Genomic DNA, 21,163 nt, shown 5'->3' on the forward strand with positions numbered 1-21,163 from the left:
AAATCCAATTCATTTACGAAATTGATAGTATCTTTGACTAACATCGTTTTCCGAAAAGTCACGAAATCTCAAATATAACAACAATAGTAGTTGGTTTCCGATTATATTAATCACAATGGTTAAATGTCCCGAATACTAGTTTTGTAAATTTTAATGCCCTAAACATTCATACATTTCTATATCAAACCACATACACATTTAAGTTCCAAATAATAAATATTAAAACTCTATTTGAGAAATTTTCCTAAAATTTATGGGGTTATGCTTTAGATGTTCATCTTTGAAATAAAGTTAAACTACTACATCTTAGAGAAAAACTTTATTTTCACCTGGAATGATGACTTTCATGTAAGAAAATATTAAACCGAAAAGAAACTACTCTCCCATAAAAAGGGTAGTTTTAGTGGCACCCCAATAAGTGTTATAGACGCCTCTCTCAAACGAATTTGTGAAGGAGTTTGTTAAAGAAGGAGACGCCTATAACACTTATGGAAGGCCCCTATAGAACTTCCCTCCACGAAACAAAAAATCAAACATAATAAACACTTGCTTCATTTTTAGACTAAAACGGCTCAATTTTTCATAATGATTTTAGAAAAATCATAAGATATGAAGCCAAGTCTAGTTCTCCAATCTCATCAATTACTTCCTTTCCATACTAATAACAAGGGCGAAACATCGAATACAAAAGCGATACTTAAATTTTACACATAATGGTAGAAACCAAAAAAAAATTCAAGTGAGACACTCAACCAGCAACAAGTAAAAAGTACACAACTCATCAATTTAGTACACTAATTAGACATGTTTAAGTCTGGCATGTCCATTTTGAATGACCGTTCGACGTGAACGACCCAAATTTTGACCAACTTTTAAAATAGTGACATGTTGAACTAGTAGACTAAATTGACGAGTTGTTTAATATTTCCTCGGAATTTCACCTACCATTCCTTCCTTCTTGTATATATACATAAAAATCAATCCAGTACAAACCCATTTTCAAATTCAGAGGACACAAGTGGGCCTAAAGCAACTTGAAATAAAGCTCAACACTTTCACCTGTCAATGTTAAAAAATTACTAATTAGAGTTAAACCTAAATTAATTATGAATTTGGTATTGGGGGAGAATAGAAAAGAGACTGACCTTGATGTAAGATTTGTTGCTTGGTATTTTATATAGATCTTCATCAACTACAACTCTTTGTGTTCTAATTTTTGGTGGTGGTTCTTTTGGGTCATAGGCCCAATCTTTCTCATTCTCCTTCTCTTCTTCTACGTAAAATTCATATTTTTCTCCTTTCCTTTTTGTCTGAACAATATCATTGATTATTAGTGATACTAGCAGACTATCACCGACACAATTGTTATTTGTTTACTGTTTAAATGAAAAGCAATCGAGTAAAATCAATTGTATTAGACATCAATAGTCATTAGGTTATAACTTTTCCAAGTTTGGATAGAGGTCAGTGGTTACAATGTTTAAAGAAAAGTATTTTTTTTTGATGAAATTTAAAGAAAAGTATGAAAATGAAAAAAGAAAGGTGATAAAGGGAAAAGAGAAAAAGTGAACAGACCCGTGCTAGGTGACCCATACATTTAAGGTCAATGAGTATAGATGGAAACAAGCTAGGGTTAGAGTTAATATGTAAATAACACTCGAGTAATATTCAAGCATAGTATCAACCAAAATTTAACTAATTCTCTGTTGTCATGAAAAGCCATAACTAACAGTCAAGAAAACCCAAAAGAAAATGAGAAAGAAAAGTGCCATATGATTAGACAACTAAGGTCAAGAACAGTTGGTGATTGGTTTGTTGCTAGTAGACAGCTAGGGTTAGGGTTGACCCTTGAAGAATAATCTACTTACTTGGTGGTAACATATGTCTATCTACTCAAGAGACCAGAGTTCAAATCATACCGTTTCAGCATTTCCTAGAAAAACCCATATAACAACTATGTGGTTCCAACTAATAGAATTGAGGACAGAGTTGCTCCCATATGTCATACTTTAGTGAATAGATTTCACTCAACACTATGTATGTTAGAATTCAACTAATTGCAAACCTAATCGCTGAGGAAAACAAAAATTGTTTAAAATTATTTAGTACGACCGATACTTTTTGAATATCTTCTAATTAGTTAATCAATTGTCAATTTATAAATGAAACAAGACACACATAGACAATATATTCAATATACCAGAAAATCTAGGGACAATCAAACAAAGGTAAATACCAAGTGTACAAAAGATTTTGATCACATGAATTAACTTAAAATCGTTTGTGCACATAAAACTCTGGTAAACAAAACTTTAAGACGGAAATATAACAAAGAAAAGTCCATATACTTATTTTATTAACCATTATTTTTATATGGAGATGTTTTGGGGAACCGAAGATAAATCCCTATATACCTCCTTGTAATAAGAAGTTCATTAAGTTTGACAAATGCATGTAGTGTTTTCTTCTTTATTTTCTAAATTTGATTCGACCTGATTTGATTGTTCGGGTTTATCCTGTTTGTGATTGGTCAATATGGCTAATCCGAATTGATTTTGGAACATTTGATTCAGACAATTGAGATTCAGACAACAGACAATATATTTAAAAAAAATAAAAAGGTATTGTTCAATTACCTTTCTAGGAGAAAAAATAACAGCATTAGTAGTTGTGAGTAGTGTTGGTTTATGCAGTTGATCTTCATAGTACCCTTGATCACCTCCATATAAATCTTTTTCAACCACATATAGATCTTGTTGTTTTTCACCACTAACATCACTACCATTTCTAGTATTGTAATAATAGTGATAGCAATAATAGTTCCAATCACCATATGTTGGGAAAGATGTACTATTGGGCCAGTTGATCATCATCTCCTCCTAAAAATACCCAAAAATCAAGCTCTATCATGAGATATTAATTTAAAAGTAAGATAATCTTTTGTCTATAGGTAATGAAAGAGAGTAGTTAAAGAGAGAGAGAGATCAAACTACAACTATAGTTTTCAAGTTCACTTACATTCATTGTGAGACCACTTGAAAATTAAGGAACCAAAAAGCAAAACTTAGTAGAAACTTAAGTCTCTCTTTCTCACACTAGATGTATAGAACAAGTTGGGCTTGAACTTTGAAGTATGAAAAATGAAGTGAGGCTCTTCTCTATCTCACAGTCACTACTTAAAGAGTCTCTATGTTTCAACAGTGTGACAAAAAGTAGAAAAGACCCTCTTTTAATTTTTTTTTTTATTGAGGTATGGGTCTTTTTAACTCTTTCAAGTTTGAGGTTTTGGAAAGGGTAAAAAAATAAAGAAGAGACAAAAGTAGAGAGCATATAAGGTCAAGACTGGCAAGTCTTTAAGGGATTCAGAGAGTTTGTTATGTCCATACAAAGGGATCATTACGAGTCATTGTAGAATGTGATATCTCTCCTTTTCATGGTCCTGTAAACAACAAGAGTCAGGTACTGTTAGTTTTTTTATGGTTTTATAGGCAGCCCATATTATTGTTCTAGGTGCCCACCACAAGCCAAATTTTGCAACGGAATAGGGTCTTGGAATCAAAGCCGATTTTAGTTAGATCCAACTCATCAAACTCAGAAATAGAGCATGTTATTGTGTTTATCTCGTTGAGCTCTAAAATTTAGATCCAAGAATCACTCTAATCCGATTCAGGATGAAATAAGACATTCAACTATAAAATATGGACGAAGTTCAGTTAACCTAAGGACGGACTAAAAATCATCCCTTTTTAATTCTTTTCTCTCTGCTCCGGCGAAGGGTTCTCCCTTCGCCGGATCTCCTTGTTCTTTCCTTTTTGATGAATCTGATTTTCCTTTCCGCCAGCATACATCTTCATCTTCTTCTTCGTTTTCAAAAACTCTCGAAAACCCTACTTCTCTCTCTTGGTCTGTTTTTCCTCTCTCTCATCAATTGAACGCCACCACATCTTCCTTCCTTCAAAATACGTCTATTCCTTCATCTCACCGTCCATGTGTCAACCCTATCTCCACAGTTGTCCCTCTTCCCCGTACAACGCGTCCCAGTGTTATTTCGTCTGCTATGGAACAGTACCCTGCTCCACCTGTCTCTATTCCTGCCACTGATTCCACTACTCCTCCTGTCACAGTACCAGATGTCTCCCCTCCCTTATCCACGTCTCCCACTACTTTACCGTTGGACTCAGCAAATGTCGAGTCTGCTGCACCCATTTCTCGTGTACCCTCTATTCCTCTAACGGAATTATCTTCACGTCATCCAATGGTAACGCGTACTCGTGACAGCACGAGAAAACCCAAGGTTCTCTTCAGCTCCTCCCACGTGATCCCTCACACGCTTATCTCTCATATTGATAACCCCAATTTCTCTGAACCTTCCAGTTTCAATCAAGCTTCGAAGATTCCTCACTGGACAACAGCCATGAATGATGAGATCAGTGCTCTCAACAAGAATAAAACATGGACTCTTGTACCGTGGTCTCCTTCTATGAATCTCATCGACTGTAAATGGATTTATAAAGTTAAACAACGACCTGATGGTACTGTGGATCGTTATAAAGCTAGGTTAGTTGCTCGTGGGTTCAATCAACAACATGGGGTCGATTATAAGGAAACTTTCAGCCCTGTTGTTCGTCCGGCCACCATTATAACGATTATTTCTATTGCAGTCAATAATGATTAGTCGGTTCGGCAGTTAGATGTCAAAAATGCCTTCTTGAATGGTGATTTATCAGAAGAGGTTTTCATGCGACAACCTCAAGGTTTTGAGCATCCTAATCTTCCGAATCATGTATGTAAATTACACAAGGCCATCTATGGCTTGAAACAAGCCCCTAGGGTGTGGCATCAAAAATTTACAGACTCTCTATTTCGATTAGGGTTTCACCAATCCATCTCTGACTCATCAATGTACAGTAGACGAAATTCAACAAGTTTTTTGGTGTTTATGCTTTACGTCGATGATATTTTAGTTACTGGTTCATTAAGTACAGAGGTAAGTAAATTAATTTCCCATCTTCATACTCAATTTTCTCTCACTGGTTTGGGCAATCTGTCTTATTTTTTGGGTATGGAAGTTATTAGAAATCAAGACTCCATCTTGATCACTCAACGGAAATATATTGTAGATTTACTTAATCGTTTTGGTCTGCTCAATTCGAAACCATCTCCTACTCCAACGAGATCTGGTTCGAAACTCTATGTTCTTGATGGAAAACCTATTTTGGATCCTCAAATATATCGAAGTCTTGTTGGTGGATTACAGTATCTCAATCTCACTCGACCTGACATCACTTATGCTGTAAATCAAGTTTCCAAGTTCATGACAGCTCCATCGGATATTCACTTCACGGCGGCCAAGAGGATTCTCCGCTACCTCAAAGGTACTATCACCGATGGTCTCACCATCAGAAGATCATCTTCGTTGAAGATTAGAGCTTACTCAGATGCTGACTGGGCAGGCTCTCCAGATGATAGACGGTCCACTTCAGCATTGTGTGTCCTACTGGGTCCAAATGTCATCATCTGGACATCAAAGACTCAACCGACGGTATCCCGCTCATCCACCGAGGCAGAGTATCGAGTTGTCACCCATTCAACGGCTGAGGTTACATGGCTTCAAAATTTGTTAGTTGAATTGGGATTTCAGATAGAGGCACCTCCTATTATTTTCTGTGACAACATAAGTGCCACCTACTTGGCAGTCAATCCAGTCCTCCATTCTCGCGCCAAACACGCGGCTATTGACTTCCATTTTGTGCGTGAACAAGTCAATAATAGATGTCTAAAGGTTCACTATGTCCCAGGAGATGACAATATTGCGGATGTCTTCACAAAGAGTCTTGCTACTCTTAGGTTTCGTTTTTTGATATCCAAGCTTTCTCTTGGTTCCCCTCGTTCAGCTTGAGGGGGGGTATAAGTGTATTCTCATGTTATGTATTTTACTCTTTTCTCAAGGGTAGTTTTGCCCTTTTCTATCTTTGTAACTTTATCTATATATATAGAATGATCAACCCTCATTAGGGCATCTTGACCTCATTTACAGTTTCCGATTATATTAATCACAAGGGTCCGTGGGTATATAGACCAAAATAATATTCAAAAAAGGTTTTTGATCCAATCTTCCCAAAACATGGATATTTAGTCCTTTTACATTATGGACATAATAACCCATTCTTTATGAGAGAACTACCGTCCATGTCCCTCCTACAAAAATCACGGGATTTTTAATTTTGTAGGGTGAATTTGGAATGTTTCTAATGTGGGCGTGATTTAGGGGATTTAAAGCAACTAACTATAAATCCGAAATTGATTTTTCTCTATCTTCTAACCGTTTTGGAAAGCAAATCTATTTCCAAATCAATTCAAAACAAAAATCGTAACCAAATCAATTTTCTCTCTCTTCCTATGTAAATTTTTTTCGATTCAAATCAATTTTCTCTCACTTAACTTTCAGATTTGGAAATAGTATATTTTCTAGGATCAATTTACGTGATTTGAGGGTTAATATACAAAACATATATATCACTTTCTCTCACTTAACTTTCAGTTTTGGAAATAGTATATTTTTCTGGGAACATTAAAGCAACATATGTTTTCGTTTTTACTCATACATAAATACACATAGAATAAAAATTATGAAACAAATACGTAAATTATGTATTGTTTATGACGAGGAAACAAATACGTAAATTATGTGGGTCTTGTTCAATAAATTACACATAATTTCTTTTACATGACACATAATTTTTTTTTACATTACACATCCTTTACATTCTGTTACAAAAAAAAAAGTACAAAATCTTCTTTGGTTCAAAAATGGTGCCCATCCATGCACTTTCCATTAGTTTCGTTGACTCACTTTGATTTGATGATTCTCTTTGAAATTTCATCTGGTATATCAAATCTACACACATAAATACACATACATTAAAGAAAAAAAAATCATATATTGTATTATAAACTATATGTACAGTTTCGTAAATTATATATAATGTTTGTCAAAGTTTGACAACATTTGAAGGTTTTGAGTAGTTTGGTAAACTTATCAAGGCTACTGTTTTGGGTGAAAAGTACACGTAATGGTAAATAAATAATACATAAGTTATGTGCACTTATACATAAATTGTATACATAATGGTAAGAACATGAAGATATACGTAAATTATATATACTTTATTGCAAAGTACACGAGATTTGATAGTAAAGCGAAGTATTTCTACTAATGAAATGAGTATTGTTTTGGTGTTAAAGCACGGGTAATGTTCTATAAATTACTCATAATTTACTATAAATTGTGGTAATTTACGATACAGTACATGTACTGTAAATTCTGTTATGAGTAACCGTACGAAAGTACAAATGTTTCATAAATCCGTACGGATTGAAAACCAGATCTGAACAAAAAAAATGAGAATATCATTAAGCTTAAACTACAAATCTAAAGATATCTGCTATGATGATTGATTGCAATAATGTCAAACTCGAGTTGAAAGATTAAACATCAAGATCAAAAACATAAATGAAATTTTAAGAGAGAGAAAGAAAATAAACATCAAACATTCGATTGATGATTGATAATCTGATCTCACGAAATATCAGAAACAACTGAAAATTAAACATAGATCTAAAGAAATATGATATTATCACTGGATGCAAACATAACATACTAACTTTGAAGGAATCATTGAATAAGGAATAAACATAAAGATCTTAAACAGTTATGAAAATTTTAGGGTTTTAGTTATAAATCATTGAATAAGGAATAAACATAAAGATCTTAAACAGTTATGAAAATTTTAGAGAGAGAAAATAAACATCATACATTCGAAGTTAATGAATTAGTAAACATATCTTATAGATATGTATAATAAATCTGATACGTTTTATAATAGAGCGAAATAATTAGGGTTTTAGTTATAAGAAGAAATATTAGATATTAACAATGGTGTTTATAAAGATTTCGAAAGTATTAAACCTGATAAATGATGAATTTGGACAGCAATATAATGTAGAAGAAAAAGATTTTCTGAGTTTAATGGAGGTTTGTCAACTAAATCGGTTTTAGAGAAATCAAATAAAGAGTTTCCGTTACTGAAAATAATGAAGATATCCTTACTTTGAATAGAAACATGATTGGAGAGAAATATGGGAGATAATAATGAAGATATCCTTACTTTGAATAGAAACATGATTGGAGAGAAATATGTGAGATAAATATGGAAAAAGATATGCATAGATTTCGAAGATAAATTAGTTATAAAATATGGAAATGTTAGATTAGGGATTATGAAATAATATTTATTCTAGAGATTTGTGTTTTCTCTCTAGATGAGACCAGATGGACTAGATATCCATTTATGTTATTTTTTTGGTTTTAAAACCCTTTATAGGATTAGAGAGGATTATATCTACTATTAGGACCCGTTTTTTGGACTATAAACCTAAAAATTCTAATCACAATGGTTAAATGTCCCGAATACTAGTTTTGTAAATTTTAATGCCCTAAACATTCATACTTCTGTATCAAACCACATTCACATTTAAGTTCCAAAAAATAAATATTAAAACTCTATTTCAGAAATTTTCCTAAAATTTATGGGGTTATGCTTTAGATGTTCATCTCTGAAATAAAGTTAAAGCACTACTACATCTAAGAGAAAAACTTTGTTTTCACCTGGAATGATGACTTTCATATAAGAAAATATTAAACAGAAAAGAATCTACTTTTATCCGTCTCTCATAAAAAAGGGTAGTTTTAAAGGCACCCGATAAGTGTTATAGACGCCTCTCTCAAGACAAATTTGTGAAGTAGTTTGTGAAAGAAGGAGACGCCTATAACACTTATGGAAGGCCCCTGTAGAACTTGCCTTGGCAAAACATAAATCAATCATAGTAAACACATACTTCATTGTTAGACTAAAACGGTTCGATTTTTCATAATGATTTTAGAAAAATCATAAGATATGAAGCCAAGTCTAGTTCTCCAATCTCATCAATTACTTCCTTTTCATACTAATAACAAGGGCGAAACATCGAATACAAAAGCCATACTTAAATTTTACACATAATGGTAGAAAGAAACAAATTTTCAAGTGATTCACTCAACTAGCAACAAGTAAAAAGTACACAACTCATCAATTTAGTACACTAATTAGACATGTTTAAGTCTGGCATGTCTATTTTGAATGACCGTTCAACGTGAACGACCCAGATTTTGACCAACTTTTAAAATAGTGACATGTTGAACTAGTAGACTATATTGACGAGTTGTTTGATATTTCTTCAGAATTTCACCTACCATTCCTTCTTGTATATATACATAAAAATCAATCCAGTACAAACCCATTTTCAAATTCAGAGGACACAACTGGGCCTAAAGCAACTTGAAATAAAGCTCAACACTTTCACCTGTCAATGTTAAACAATTACTAATTAGAGTTAACCCTAAATTAATTATGAATTTGGTATTGGGGGAGAATAGAAAAGAGAATAACCTTGATGTAAGATTTGTTGCTTGGTATTTTATATAGATCTTCATCAACTACAACTCTTTGTGTTCTGATTTTTGGTGGTGATTCTTTTGGGTCATAGGCCCAATCTTTCTCGTGCTCCTTCTCTTCTTCTACGTAAAATTCATATTTTTCTCCTTTCCTTTTTGTCTGAACAATTATCATTGATTATTAGTGATACTAGCATACTATCACCGACACAATTGTTATTTGTTTACTGTTTAAATGAAAAGCAATCGAGTAAAATCAATTGTATTAGACATCAAAATATCATCAATAGTCATTAGGTTATAACTTTTCCAAGTTTGGATAGAGGTCAGTGATTACAATGTTCAAAGAAAAGTATGAAAATGAAAAAAGAAGGTGATAAAGGGAAAAGAGAAAAAGTGAAAAGACCAATGCCAGGTGACCCATACATCTAAGGTCAATGAGTATAGATGGAAACAAGCTAGGGTTAGAGTTAATATGTAAATAACACTCAAGTAATAATCAAGCTTAGTATCAACCAAAATTTAACTAATTCTCTGTTATCATGAGAAGCCATAACTAACAGTCAAGAAAACCCAAAAGAAAACGAGAAAGAAAAGTGCCATATGATTAGACAACTAAGGTCAAGAACAGTTGGTGATTGGTTTGTTGCTAGTAGATATCTAGAGTTAGGGTTGACCCTTGAAGAATAATCTACTTACTTGGTGCTAACATATGTCTATCTACGGAAGAGACTAGAGTTCAAATCATACCGTTCCAGCATTTCCTAGAAAAACCCATATAACAACTATGTGGTTCCAACTAATAGAATTGAGGACAGAGTTGCTCCCATATGTCATACTTTAATGAATAGATTTCACTCAACACTATGTATGTTAGAATTCAACTAATTGCAAACCTAATCGCTGAGAAAAAACAAAATTTGTTTAAAATTATTTAGTACGACCGATACTTTTTGAATATCTTCTAATTAGTTAATCATTTGTCAATTTATAAATGAAACAAGACACACATAGACAATATATTCAATATACGAGATAATCTAGGGACAATAAAACAAAGGTAAATACCAAGTGTATAAAAGATTTTGATCACATAAATTAACTTAAAATCGTTTGTGTACATAAAACTCTGGTAAACAAAACTTTAAGACTGGAAATATAACAAAGAGAAGTCCATATACTTCTTTTATTAACCATTATTTTTATATGGAGATGTTTTGGGGAACCGAAGATAAATCCCTATATACCTCCTTGTAATAAGAAGTTCATCAAGTTTGACAAATGCATGTAGTGTTTTCTTCTTTATTTCCTAAATTTGATTCGACCTGATTTGATTATCCGGGTTTATCCTGTTTGTTTTTGGCTGATTGGTCAATATGGCTAATCCGAATTAATTTTGGAACATTTGATTCAGACAATTCAGATTCAGACAATATATTTAAAAAAAATAAAAAGTTATTGTTCAATTACCTTTCTAGGAGAAAAAATAACAGCATTAGTAGTTGTGAGTAGTGTTGGTTTATGCAGTTGATCTTCATAGTACCCTTGATCACCTCCATATAAGTCTTTTTCAACCACATATAGATCTTGTTGTTTTTCACCACTAACATCACTACCATTTCTAGTATTGTAATAATAGTGATAGCAATAATAGTTCCAATCACCATATGTTGGGAAAGATGTACTATTGGGCCAGTTGATCATCATCTCCTCCTAAAAATACCCAAAAATCAAGCTCTATCATGAGATATTAATTTAAAAATAAGATAATCTTTTTGTCTATAGGTAATCAAAGAGAGAGAGATCAAACTACAACTATAGTTTTCAAGTTCACTTACATTCATTGTGAGACCACTTGGAAATTAAGGAACCAAAAAGCAAAACTTAGTAGAAACTTAGTCTCTCTTTCTCACACTAGATGTATAGAACAAGTTGGGCTTGAACTTTGAAGTATGAAAAATGAAGTGAGGCTCTTCTCTATCTCACACTCACTACTTAAAGAGTCTCTATGTTTCAAGAGTGTGACAAAAAGTAGAAAAGAGCCTCTTTTAATTTTTTTTTTTATTGAGGTATGGGTCTTTTTAACTCTTTCAAGTTTGAGGTTTTGGAAAGGGTAAAAAAATAAAGAAAGACAAAAGTAGAGAGCATATAAGGTCAAGACTGGCAAGTCTAAGGGATTCAGAGAGTTTGTTATGTCCATACAAAGGGATCATTACGAGTCATTGTAGAATGTGATATCTCTCCTTTTCATGGTCCTATAAACAACAAGAGTCAGGTACTGTTAGTTTTTTTATGGTGTTATAGGCAGCCCATATTATTGTTCTAGGTGCCCACCACAAGCCAAAATTTGCAACGGAATAGGGTCTTGGAATCAAAGCCGATTTTAGTTAGATCCAACTCGTCAAACTCAGAAATAGAGCATGTTATTGTGTTTATCTCGTTGAGCTCTAAAATTTAGATCCAAGAATCACTCTAATCCGATTCAGGATGAAATAAGACATTCAACTATAAAATTTGGACGAAGTTCAGTTAACCTAAGGACGGACTAAAGTGGCAAAAAAGACAGGTAAGGGTAAATTCTGGGCAAAGTGACGTCCAGATCTGGATTTCTCGCTTTCAACCCACGGAAAGTCTAAGATCCAACAGACGCGCACTAGATCCTTTAAGATCTTGATGGGAGTCCACCACGATCGTTCGATTCGCCAAGATCGTTGGATACACGAGGACCTTTATGATTTAAGTGTCTAGAAATTGAACTGTTCGAAAAACAGTTGACTCTAATTGGGGGCAGAAAATTCAAAATTAGTCATCTTTTTGAAGGGATGTGTCCCAAGAACACAAAAGGTGTATGTGTCTATTCGATTCATATATAAAGAACTCAAATCCACTCCATTTTTTTATTGTTTGAAGGTCGTCGACCGGAAAATTGGCCGGTCGGCGACCTTCGCCGGTGAAGACGATGAGGTGGCGAGAAGATGAAGTGGCAGAGAGAGGTGATGAGATGGAAGAGAGAGAGAGAGAGAGGGAGAGTTGATGACTGGTTAACAATGTTATAACGGTAACTCAAAAAGAAGGCCATCTAGGTATTGTTGATAAAATAAGGGGGCTAGACAGGAAATCGGTCATACAGTTGGGGGCTATTTGGAAATAACCCTTTTTTATTTTATAAATTAGACTTCCAAATCAGTCTTTTCCAAAAACAACTTTTTTGAATCTAAATAATAGGAGTTAGCATAATTTTTCTGAGTTGCAATAGTCATTTTAAAATATTCGGATAAATTTAATTCACATTTATGTCTCTTTTTTTTGTTGAAACAATTCAGATTTATGTCTTTTTTTTGTTGAAACAATTTAAATTTATGTCTTTTTTTTTGTTGAAACAATTCAGATTTACGTCTAACTTGAATTAACGTAAATAAGTCTATTGATCTTATGTAGGCTCCCACCCTAAGCGTCACATTAGTAAATTTAAAGAAAAAAAGTTTAAAAAGAGGATGTTGTTGACACGGGTACTTAGTGGTCTCGTGCATTGGGCAGAAGTTGTCGAGGGCGACAAGCAAGAAGGTCCACCATGACCCACGCTCGTTTGGGGAAAAGAAAGAAAGTAAAAGAGAAAGATTGAAATAAAGAAAAGTAAAAAAGCTAAAGCTAATGAAAGTGAAAATATTAGACCTACAACATGCTTGTCAATAGCTGGGAGGTTTAGTTTGCCAAACATGTTTTTTTTTTAACTTTCACTTTTGACTGTACTACATGGATTAATTTTTGTGGCTTAAGGCGAGAAAGGGCTAGCCGTGACCGCGCACAACCACCACCGAAACACAAGCACGGTTGTTCTCAGAAGAGATGTAAAAGGGTCGCTGCACCTTATGTATCTCTTGTATACATGATGTATTTTCTTTCGTTACTGTTGGAAAGCGAGAGACACGGGTTGGCAACATAACCAAATGGAAAAATAAAAAGAAGTAGAGTTAACGTCTGTCAAAGCTGACTTTTCTTGACCACAATGCCTCTGCAAAAATACAAGCATACTATGTGTGAAGCCCTCTTTGATATAGTGGTACTATTTGTTATGTCTTAATCTTTGAGAGGTGTTCCATCTCTCATGGTGAAATTCTTGGTCCTTTGTTTCAACCAAGATGACCACTATAAGCATAAGAAGGTTTTGTTAATTAGTTTGTACTAATGGAGAGAAGCTAAGAAATAGGTTCTTTTTTTTTGTTGAAGATAGCTGCGAAATAGGTTCTAAGTTTGAAATGAAATAGTTAGTTGTATGAAATATATATCGGAAGTGCTAGAAGCACAAAAGTTTTTGACAAAAAAGATTACCCAGCTGATGTGACGGTTGTGATATTCATCTCTTAACGGCCTAGATTTAGTCAAACTTTCAAACCACAACCGCCACATCAGCTGGGTAAGTTCTTTTGTCAAAATCTTTTGTGATTTTAGCATTTCCCAATATATATATGGTTCTTTACTGTTAGCCTAGTTTTATATCTGCCTTAACACAATAGAGACTCCCTTGAGCTTGAGTAATTAAAACCATTTATTTTTATTGAAAATTTTATCCCCAATCTTCTGAGAGACTGAGTTGATTAAAGATATCAGCTTAAATCGCGTAGTATGATCCAATGTACAAGTTGTGTGGTATGACTTTACCTTATAAACTACTGAACCGAATGCCTTGTACATTTTAAATGTTCTACCAAAATTACAATGTGAACCCCATATGTCTGCACCTGCCATATGAGCTCGCTCGATAGCTCGAGAGGCAAAGAGATAGAGATGCTAAGTAATAGAAGATGATCAACTTGCAGCTTTCTGCCTCATCCACTTTGTGGCAGACCATTTCTCTCCTGACAGTACTTCACATCCTCCATGAATGCTGTTTGGGTCTGATTGTCCATCTAATCCCTAAACCAAAATATAAAAAAAAAAAACAAATCATCAACCATAATAACAATATCAAGAACACCAAATTGTTAAGATAAACATCCAAAAGTTGTATTCCTGAACTTCTTTTTTTTTTAAAGAGTACAGGTGCTCGGTTTCCATCCACTTCTTAAACAGTTAAACTACCCAGAACTAAAACTTATTAAACACTTCACTTATAAACTACCCAAGGTTCTGCATTTTTGTTGGTTTCCCATCTGTTCCAGTTCACGTTTCGACCTTTAAGACCGAAAGAAAATTAGTTGCTGTAGTCTTATCTCTATCCTTATTCGGTCAGTTTACATTCCATCAGAAATCGAAGTGCCCAGAACTGAAACCAATTCCAACCGTTATGGCTCAGTCCCAAGTGATTATAGTTTTAAGATGAAATTGGACTAGGAAATTCTCAGGTAAATATGAACCCATTGACACTTAAAATAAGCTTAAGATACCATTGGTTATGGAAACAGGAGGAAAGAACAAACCATGCTCCAAAAAAGGATTGCGTCTCCTTTTATTGGTTTCACAGATATTCCTTTCACGGTTTTCCCTCCGCAGCTACAGTCTCCGCTTCCAGCCTGAAATCATGTGCCATTTAAATTCCACAGAAATGTCACTTTTCCCTTCTAAAATCAGTGGAAGAATCTATGTTTGAATCAGCAGACACACAAGTAGAAAGTGGAAAACAGTTGGAAATCTAAGGCTCATTTTTGTTTTTTTGGATTATGTGTGAAAGTGGTTCAGTCTTCAGACATCAGTAACAAAAATAAAGCCTTCATTTCATAATCTAATCTAAGTAAGAAGTTATATATCAGAATGCAACTCAAATCTATTAAAAGGGAGAATATGAAGAAAATGGGTAGAACGCGAACTAAAACGATTCTTCTCGTAGGAAAAGACCTGATAGCCATTGGGACATTTATAAGCCAGCTTGTACGAGCAAAATGTAGTCCAGAGATCAATAGAATAAGAATTACAATAAGGAATGCAGTACGGAATATGATGCATAAACTAACCATAGGAAAGTGTGTTTCTCCTCCCTCAACATTGTCACTCAAATACATAAGAATCGTTGCTACACGCTGACCTCCACGCTTCAAATTAAACTGCAACCGCAACAACCCTCTTTGTAAGTCAAGAAAATGTTAAAGGAACATCAAGCAAGACTAAGTAAGTTTGAAGTGTACAAAATTTGATGAGAACTGAATTAGGAAAAACTATGTTCTTATTTGTGTATGTGAATTTCTTAAGCGGTTCTATTTTGTTAGTTTTCTCCTTTAGATTTTTCGTCATAGCCTTTTCGAAGGTATTTTAGGAGACCTTAACTTTTTACTCTCTTCAGGAATAAAAGTAGCTGTAACTACTAAGATTGCTAGTTGCTACTTAAAATTGTTAGCTAGTGTTAGTATCTTCTAGAGCTTTTTCAATGGAGTTATCTATATAAAGCAAGGAATGAAATTTTGGTGGAAATTTCAGTAGGCATGGAAATGGAAATATGGTCATTTCATGATCAGGCGTTGCTAAGAGAAAGCAATTAACTTTCGGTTTCGGTGGAAATTTCGGTAGCCACGGAAATGGACATATTTCAGTCATTTCGGCCGAAATATTTTGAAATTTAATTTCTTAATATAAAGGAGCTCCAATATGAAACACAAGTAGTTTCTAGTCAATTTCTCTAAAGAGAAGAAAGTTTCTCCGATGTGACATTTTGAGCAAAACTAAAAAGACATAATTTATTCCAATGACCAAGTAAATGTCATCCTTTGCTTCTACTGATCAATTGACATTAGAATAAAAGACAGATAAAAAGAACTCACAGTATCCGAAAAATAGTCATGATGTGGCTTGTAATATTGATCCTTTTCATACCTGCACCATTGATGCTAATCTTGATAAGGGCACATATTAGCTTTTGAGATTATATTGAATCAATATATCAGAAGAGATTTTAGAAGCTCTACCGCAAAACTTGAATGAGCTCTCCATTTTCTATTGGCACTTGGGCGTAAACAGCAATTCGTTTTTCAATTGCCTGGGTACGAAATTCATGAAAATAATCATTTCAAAGTTAAATCAAGCTGCTTGGTTATATTCATAGCCATCCTTCTAGATGCATCGTGCATCATATTACAAGAATATAAGGAAAAAAAAGGTTGCCTGGAAGGCCATTCTGGACGAAATGAAAATGGTTCTCAGGAAACTACAACAGTTATGAGTTTAGCATAAAGCAGACCTGTATAATAGGATACTTCCTTTCCACACTATTCAAAAACATACCCGAACTTGTTCTGACATCACTTTTAACTCCCTGAGAATTATGAAACGAACTAATTAGATAATATTAAGAAATTAAGAGTTAAATCACTACCATAATTAGATACGGACAATTTGGCAAAAGAAACCATTGAGCATCCATTTTAAGACGTAACAATATTAGATTATGTTGCAAACAGAGTAACTATCCACACTTTGTATGCACCTAATACACACCACTCGGATTCAAATGCCAACGAGAAAAACACCACAAGTTCAATGATGGTAGATATTCAAAAGAAAATCAGAAAGACTGGAAGAGAAATGCAGACACGTTACTACACATTATGAAATACAAACCAAAATTAAAAAAGTTAACAAGATGTTCATTCCAAGTCCAACATGCCTTTCCTGTGGCCCTGTCCACCACAGTCGAAATCTGGAGACGAGGTCGGGCAAGTGCTCTGAGATAATCACATTCCTGCAAGCAGCAAAGGTACTACCACAAGTCATTTTTTTAGAAAAAACTTTCCCGAAAAAAAATGTAAAACTTCATGTTTAACTAGTAAAGAAGAAATGGTTTTCAACCAATCCTTCCATTCATGATCTGAACTGAAAAAAGTTAAATTAAGATTATGCTTGTAGATCCATACCACCGTACTCAAAAAATTATGGAGCACAATAATTCGTGGTGACCAGCTGATTATTTCAGGTTTAACCTACATGAGCAAAAGAAATATTGTAAAGAGGCAAGTGACGAAAGTTCCAGATAAAACAAAGAAAAACCAAGACAATGAATATACTCATCAGATTTTAAACTAAGTAATACTATAAATTCCACAATTTAATACAGTAAAATTTAGGATGCTGTGAATAGAGTATCACGTATCATTTTCCTATCTTACACTAGTACGGAAGATTGGAATGAGTCTAAAACTGACTATATAACAAGAAAAAGTTGAAATTCAATAGACGAACACCAATTAATTTCTAGGCCATCTATATTTGTAATCATCAAGATACTCCCCCAATTGCACTTCCTCTAAAGGACACTTTGTCTTGATAGACTTAACATGGTATAAGAGCTAGACTCACACGAGATAGACCTAAAAGACATGTTTAAGCTCAAAATGATGCCACGCATGAGGGGACACATGAGAATAGACCCACATGGACAAAGGGAACTCTCGTTAATAAATATAGTATCTATTCCTTCTCACTCATTATCAATTGATTATGAGTTGGATGGTCACAAACTTAACAGGTAACCATCCCACCAGATAGGGTTGATTAGATAAAATGTTGTCATTTCTGTAGGTTTAAAGGTTTAATTTATGCAATTTCATTTCAGAAAATGGTAAACCAGCAAGAAAGAATCTGACAAAGACCCGAAATTGCTATGATATGACGACATGAATCTATTGTTGACTGTCAATTCTGTACATCAATACATACCAAAAAGTGAAATAATAGATTGCCAATTGATGTAGTTACATATGAACTATTGAGAACTCCTAACCCAAGTGGATAGTCACCAGGATATAATAAATTAATAACTTGGGTTTTGTAGGGTTTTGGGAATTTGGCATGGTCTTTTTATTTTTAACCCAGATTCAGTTAGTTAAAGTGAGAGTGTGAGACAAAAGTTATAGTGAAAATAATGTGGAGAGAATCCAGGGAATAACATATGAAGTATGCATGGTAAGACTTGCTGTCTACTTCTTTGTGTATTTTTTGTTCTCTTGGTGATGTCATTTAAGAAGAAGAATTGTGCCTAGTTGGACATTGATTCCTAAACCTCTTTAATTGGAGCTAGCCCTATTCTTAGGATTTTCTTGAGAAGATACAGGCTTAGTTTTGTGCTACACTACGAACTCTAAAATTCTACAAGAATATACAGAATATAAGTGAGGAAACATGAAACATATGGTCGAAGTACAGAAAAAGCATAACATAACATTGACCCATGCCAAAGAAAAACATACAAATCCAATTCGGAGCATTGCTGCCTCTTTGTCATTTTCCCAATGAGAAACACCTGAAACTATACAATACATACCAATTTCATCTGTCAGCTATAACTAGCATTGAGCACTTTGAAACATTAAAAGCAACTATGAAAAGAAAACGAGAACCTCTCAACAATCTTTTTTCCACCAACATCAAGCTAACACTCAGTAGGATTAGAAGTTTCAGAATTACCTTAGTTTTGGAAAATGTAATTTTTCCTTCTAAAATTTCAGTGAGATACATTTCTACATGTGGGACGAGGAGAACGAATGTTGGTCAACTATAAAAGGGGAGACATGATCGCTTCACATGAATTTAAAATCGGGACTATATGGAGATGACATAGCTGTTCTATGGAGATAAACAGGCAAAGTGGAACGAGGTCGACAAGGATGGCTCACTTGCTGGGTTTTACAATCGATCGTTAACCCATGTTATTTCTGTTTTCTGTTTATCTTTTACTTGTTGTCACTTATTCCGCATTCGATCCTAGAAACTGTTCCTCCCTTTTGTGCTTATGTCTAGGAAATAGGATTACTTGACAAGCAAGTACCCACCTAGAATTAGGAATTCCTAATTACTTTCAATTTAGGAAGTCCATGAGAGAACGTTATCATTTCCCAATATACCTATTCCAGACTAACCAATAAGGCAGCTTAAAAGAAATTAATTTTTTTTTTTCAATAGTGTTTGTTTTAGAGAATTCTTGCTTGGAGAAATAAGTTGTCACTGAATTAAGCCTCCATTAAAGCTCCCACATGATCTACTCAACACGTTGATCGTGATTGCTAGAAATTGCACAATTCTAAAACCTCTAACTCCTTAAAATCGACATATTTGCACGTCGTTCTATAAGATGGTTTATGTTATAAGAGGGCATAAATCCTCACTTGGCATGTTATAATACGGGCCCAAAAGCATATGTTAACTGATCTCTCTATCTATTATCAATCAAGATTTTCGAATAGTAAAGAAATCTACCAGCAGATTTCTCTTGTAATCTTTCTATAAATGCCAGCTGAAACAAAGCACCTACAAAATCCAAGAATTAAAACATAAATAATCAATTGACATTTCTTGAAGCCAAGAAATCAGAGAGAGAATATGCTAAAGCCGATAACATAATTACTTTAGGTCAGAAAAACATGGAGAATTCGTTAGTACCATATGAACATTTTAACAAACTAATGTTGATCAACTTCAATACCCTAACCTAGATGTTCATACTCACTACAAATTTAAGTCCCAAATTAAACCTAAAAAAAACATATTAGATTGCTTTCAAACATTAATAACTGAAGATCCTCATAAATGACACAAGCTAATTAAAAGTAGTAATACATGTGTTTACATTAAAAATTTTAGAAACTAATAAAAGAAAAAACTGAAGAGATTTAAAGAGAAAGATCGTTACCAATTATCATTCCAACTGTAACGAAAGTGAGTAGTCCGAAAATGATCTTGGCTCCCACCATGACCGAAGAAGTAGAAGAGATTAAAGAAAATTGTCCGAGATTTACGTGGAAAGTGAGAAGGAAATAATTCGTTAAAGAGAAGGAAATCTAGAGAGAGAAAGAGAGAAGTAGATAGAGAGAGTCTTGAAAGACTGGAAGAGTCAAAAAAAGGGAAGGTTTTAAGTTGCGGAAGAAACCATCAACAAAAGAAAAGAGACGCCCATGGCTTTAGCCTGAAGGTAATAATACACTACTAATACTCCAAAACAAAATGTTAAATAGGCGCCTGAGCTGAGATAAATGACCCAACCAATCTTTATACTTTAATGAAAGTACCGTTTGGCAACACAAAGAGTAATACTCCTAGTAACTAATTCTTTTGTTATGGAAAAATAGGGAAGTAGAAATTAGTTTGGAAAGGTCACTCAGGACTAAATTGGACTTGTCGGGGTCGGTCAGATCTTGATCCTTCACCAAACTATCATTTGGTGCTTTCCAATGTTTACTATACTTATCTTCAGTTAACTTTTTCTGCTTCGTTCGGACAGTTTGGTATAGATTCATATATTATAATCATGAGTATATTTGAAGCTTGCGATCATCGCGGTCACATTGATTGGGTGCCTTCAAATCACAAAAGTTTCTCAAACATATAGGGGGTGCTCAACCCTGAACTAAGTGTAATGAAATAATGTTGAAATCATTTTAGAAAATTGTTTTAAATAATGAGATGTAGCTTTAGTTAGTAAGTATGGTATAATGCAGTTAAAACAAAAATAAAGAAAGTATGGTATAATAAAACCATTAGTTTACGCGATCAATGCCTTTTTCGTAATTTGATATTTTCAACCCATTATTGTCTAGAACTATTAATCCAACAACTATTAGTCTTGGATAATCGAATCAATTAGGTTGTTTAGTTTTTCTGCTTCAAGACTAGAGATTACACGATTTGAAGTTCAATATTTGTTGCTTAATGTTTTGTTGTGTTTGTAACAAATGTAATTTAATGTAAAAAAAT

The 21,163-nt window shown here is 33.9% G+C and overlaps 3 protein-coding genes across 5 annotated transcripts; all 3 read right to left on the reverse strand.

Annotated features, from left to right (window-relative positions):
• Nucleotides 1–622: 622 nt before the first annotated feature.
• Nucleotides 623–3,207, reverse strand: LOC147568973 (uncharacterized). The gene is made up of 4 exons (XM_086655420.1): nt 3,019–3,207; nt 2,637–2,879; nt 1,146–1,310; nt 623–1,059 (listed from the first exon to the last, which is right to left on the reverse strand). The coding sequence occupies exons 1-4, from the start codon at nt 3,022–3,024 to the stop codon at nt 1,006–1,008; spliced, it is 468 nt and encodes a 155-aa protein (XP_086511546.1). The 5' UTR covers nt 3,025–3,207; the 3' UTR covers nt 623–1,005.
• A 5,674-nt stretch (nt 3,208–8,881) lies between these two features.
• Nucleotides 8,882–11,549, reverse strand: LOC147568974 (uncharacterized). The gene is made up of 4 exons (XM_086671520.1): nt 11,332–11,549; nt 10,964–11,206; nt 9,489–9,653; nt 8,882–9,402 (listed from the first exon to the last, which is right to left on the reverse strand). The coding sequence occupies exons 1-4, from the start codon at nt 11,335–11,337 to the stop codon at nt 9,349–9,351; spliced, it is 468 nt and encodes a 155-aa protein (XP_086527646.1). The 5' UTR covers nt 11,338–11,549; the 3' UTR covers nt 8,882–9,348.
• A 2,472-nt stretch (nt 11,550–14,021) lies between these two features.
• On the reverse strand, nt 14,022–20,500 carry LOC147568975 (prolyl 4-hydroxylase 1). Of its 3 annotated transcripts, XM_086655416.1 has the most exons (12): nt 20,103–20,383; nt 19,579–19,720; nt 19,456–19,537; nt 18,664–18,716; nt 17,332–17,397; nt 17,085–17,159; nt 16,659–16,733; nt 16,387–16,457; nt 16,243–16,294; nt 15,442–15,531; nt 14,911–15,003; nt 14,022–14,407 (listed from the first exon to the last, which is right to left on the reverse strand). In XM_086655416.1, the coding sequence occupies exons 4-12, from the start codon at nt 18,679–18,681 to the stop codon at nt 14,300–14,302; spliced, it is 648 nt and encodes a 215-aa protein (XP_086511542.1). In that variant the 5' UTR covers nt 18,682–18,716; nt 19,456–19,537; nt 19,579–19,720; nt 20,103–20,383; the 3' UTR covers nt 14,022–14,299. The 3 variants fall into 3 exon arrangements, with proteins under 3 accessions (XP_086511542.1, XP_086511540.1, XP_086511541.1); XM_086655414.1 differs by lacking the exon at nt 19,456–19,537 and having other exon boundaries at nt 18,664–18,722; nt 19,670–19,720; nt 20,103–20,500; XM_086655415.1 differs by lacking the exon at nt 19,456–19,537 and having other exon boundaries at nt 18,664–18,722; nt 19,673–19,720; nt 20,103–20,384.
• Nucleotides 20,501–21,163: the final 663 nt, after the last annotated feature.

Source organism: Eschscholzia californica, unplaced genomic scaffold, assembly GCF_041429995.1.
Source record: "Eschscholzia californica isolate CP2 unplaced genomic scaffold, dmEscCali1.0.p SCAF_1, whole genome shotgun sequence".
Lineage (NCBI taxonomy): Eukaryota > Viridiplantae > Streptophyta > Magnoliopsida > Ranunculales > Papaveraceae > Eschscholzia > Eschscholzia californica.

What these genes read in the sequence shown, in the direction of transcription:
- LOC147568974 (XM_086671520.1), bottom strand. An exon ending in TTATTTTTTCTCCTAGAAAG is followed by an intron (nt 9,654 to 10,963) that starts GTAATTGAACAA and finishes ATAATTGTTCAG; the next exon opens with ACAAAAAGGAAAGGAGAAAA. An exon ending in GCAACAAATCTTACATCAAG is followed by an intron (nt 9,403 to 9,488) that starts GTTATTCTCTTT and finishes TAACATTGACAG; the next exon opens with GTGAAAGTGTTGAGCTTTAT.
- LOC147568973 (XM_086655420.1), bottom strand. An exon ending in TTATTTTTTCTCCTAGAAAG is followed by an intron (nt 1,311 to 2,636) that starts GTAATTGAACAA and finishes GATATTGTTCAG; the next exon opens with ACAAAAAGGAAAGGAGAAAA. An exon ending in GCAACAAATCTTACATCAAG is followed by an intron (nt 1,060 to 1,145) that starts GTCAGTCTCTTT and finishes TAACATTGACAG; the next exon opens with GTGAAAGTGTTGAGCTTTAT.
- LOC147568975 (XM_086655414.1), bottom strand. Translation starts at nt 20,163, where the DNA reads ATGGTGGGAGCCAAGATCATTTTCGGACTACTCACTTTCGTTACAGTT. An exon ending in GAGCTCATTCAAGTTTTGCG is followed by an intron (nt 16,295 to 16,386) that starts GTAGAGCTTCTA and finishes TCAATGGTGCAG; the next exon opens with GTATGAAAAGGATCAATATT. An exon ending in CAATCCTTTTTTGGAGCATG is followed by an intron (nt 14,408 to 14,910) that starts GTTTGTTCTTTC and finishes ATTTTGGTTTAG; the next exon opens with GGATTAGATGGACAATCAGA.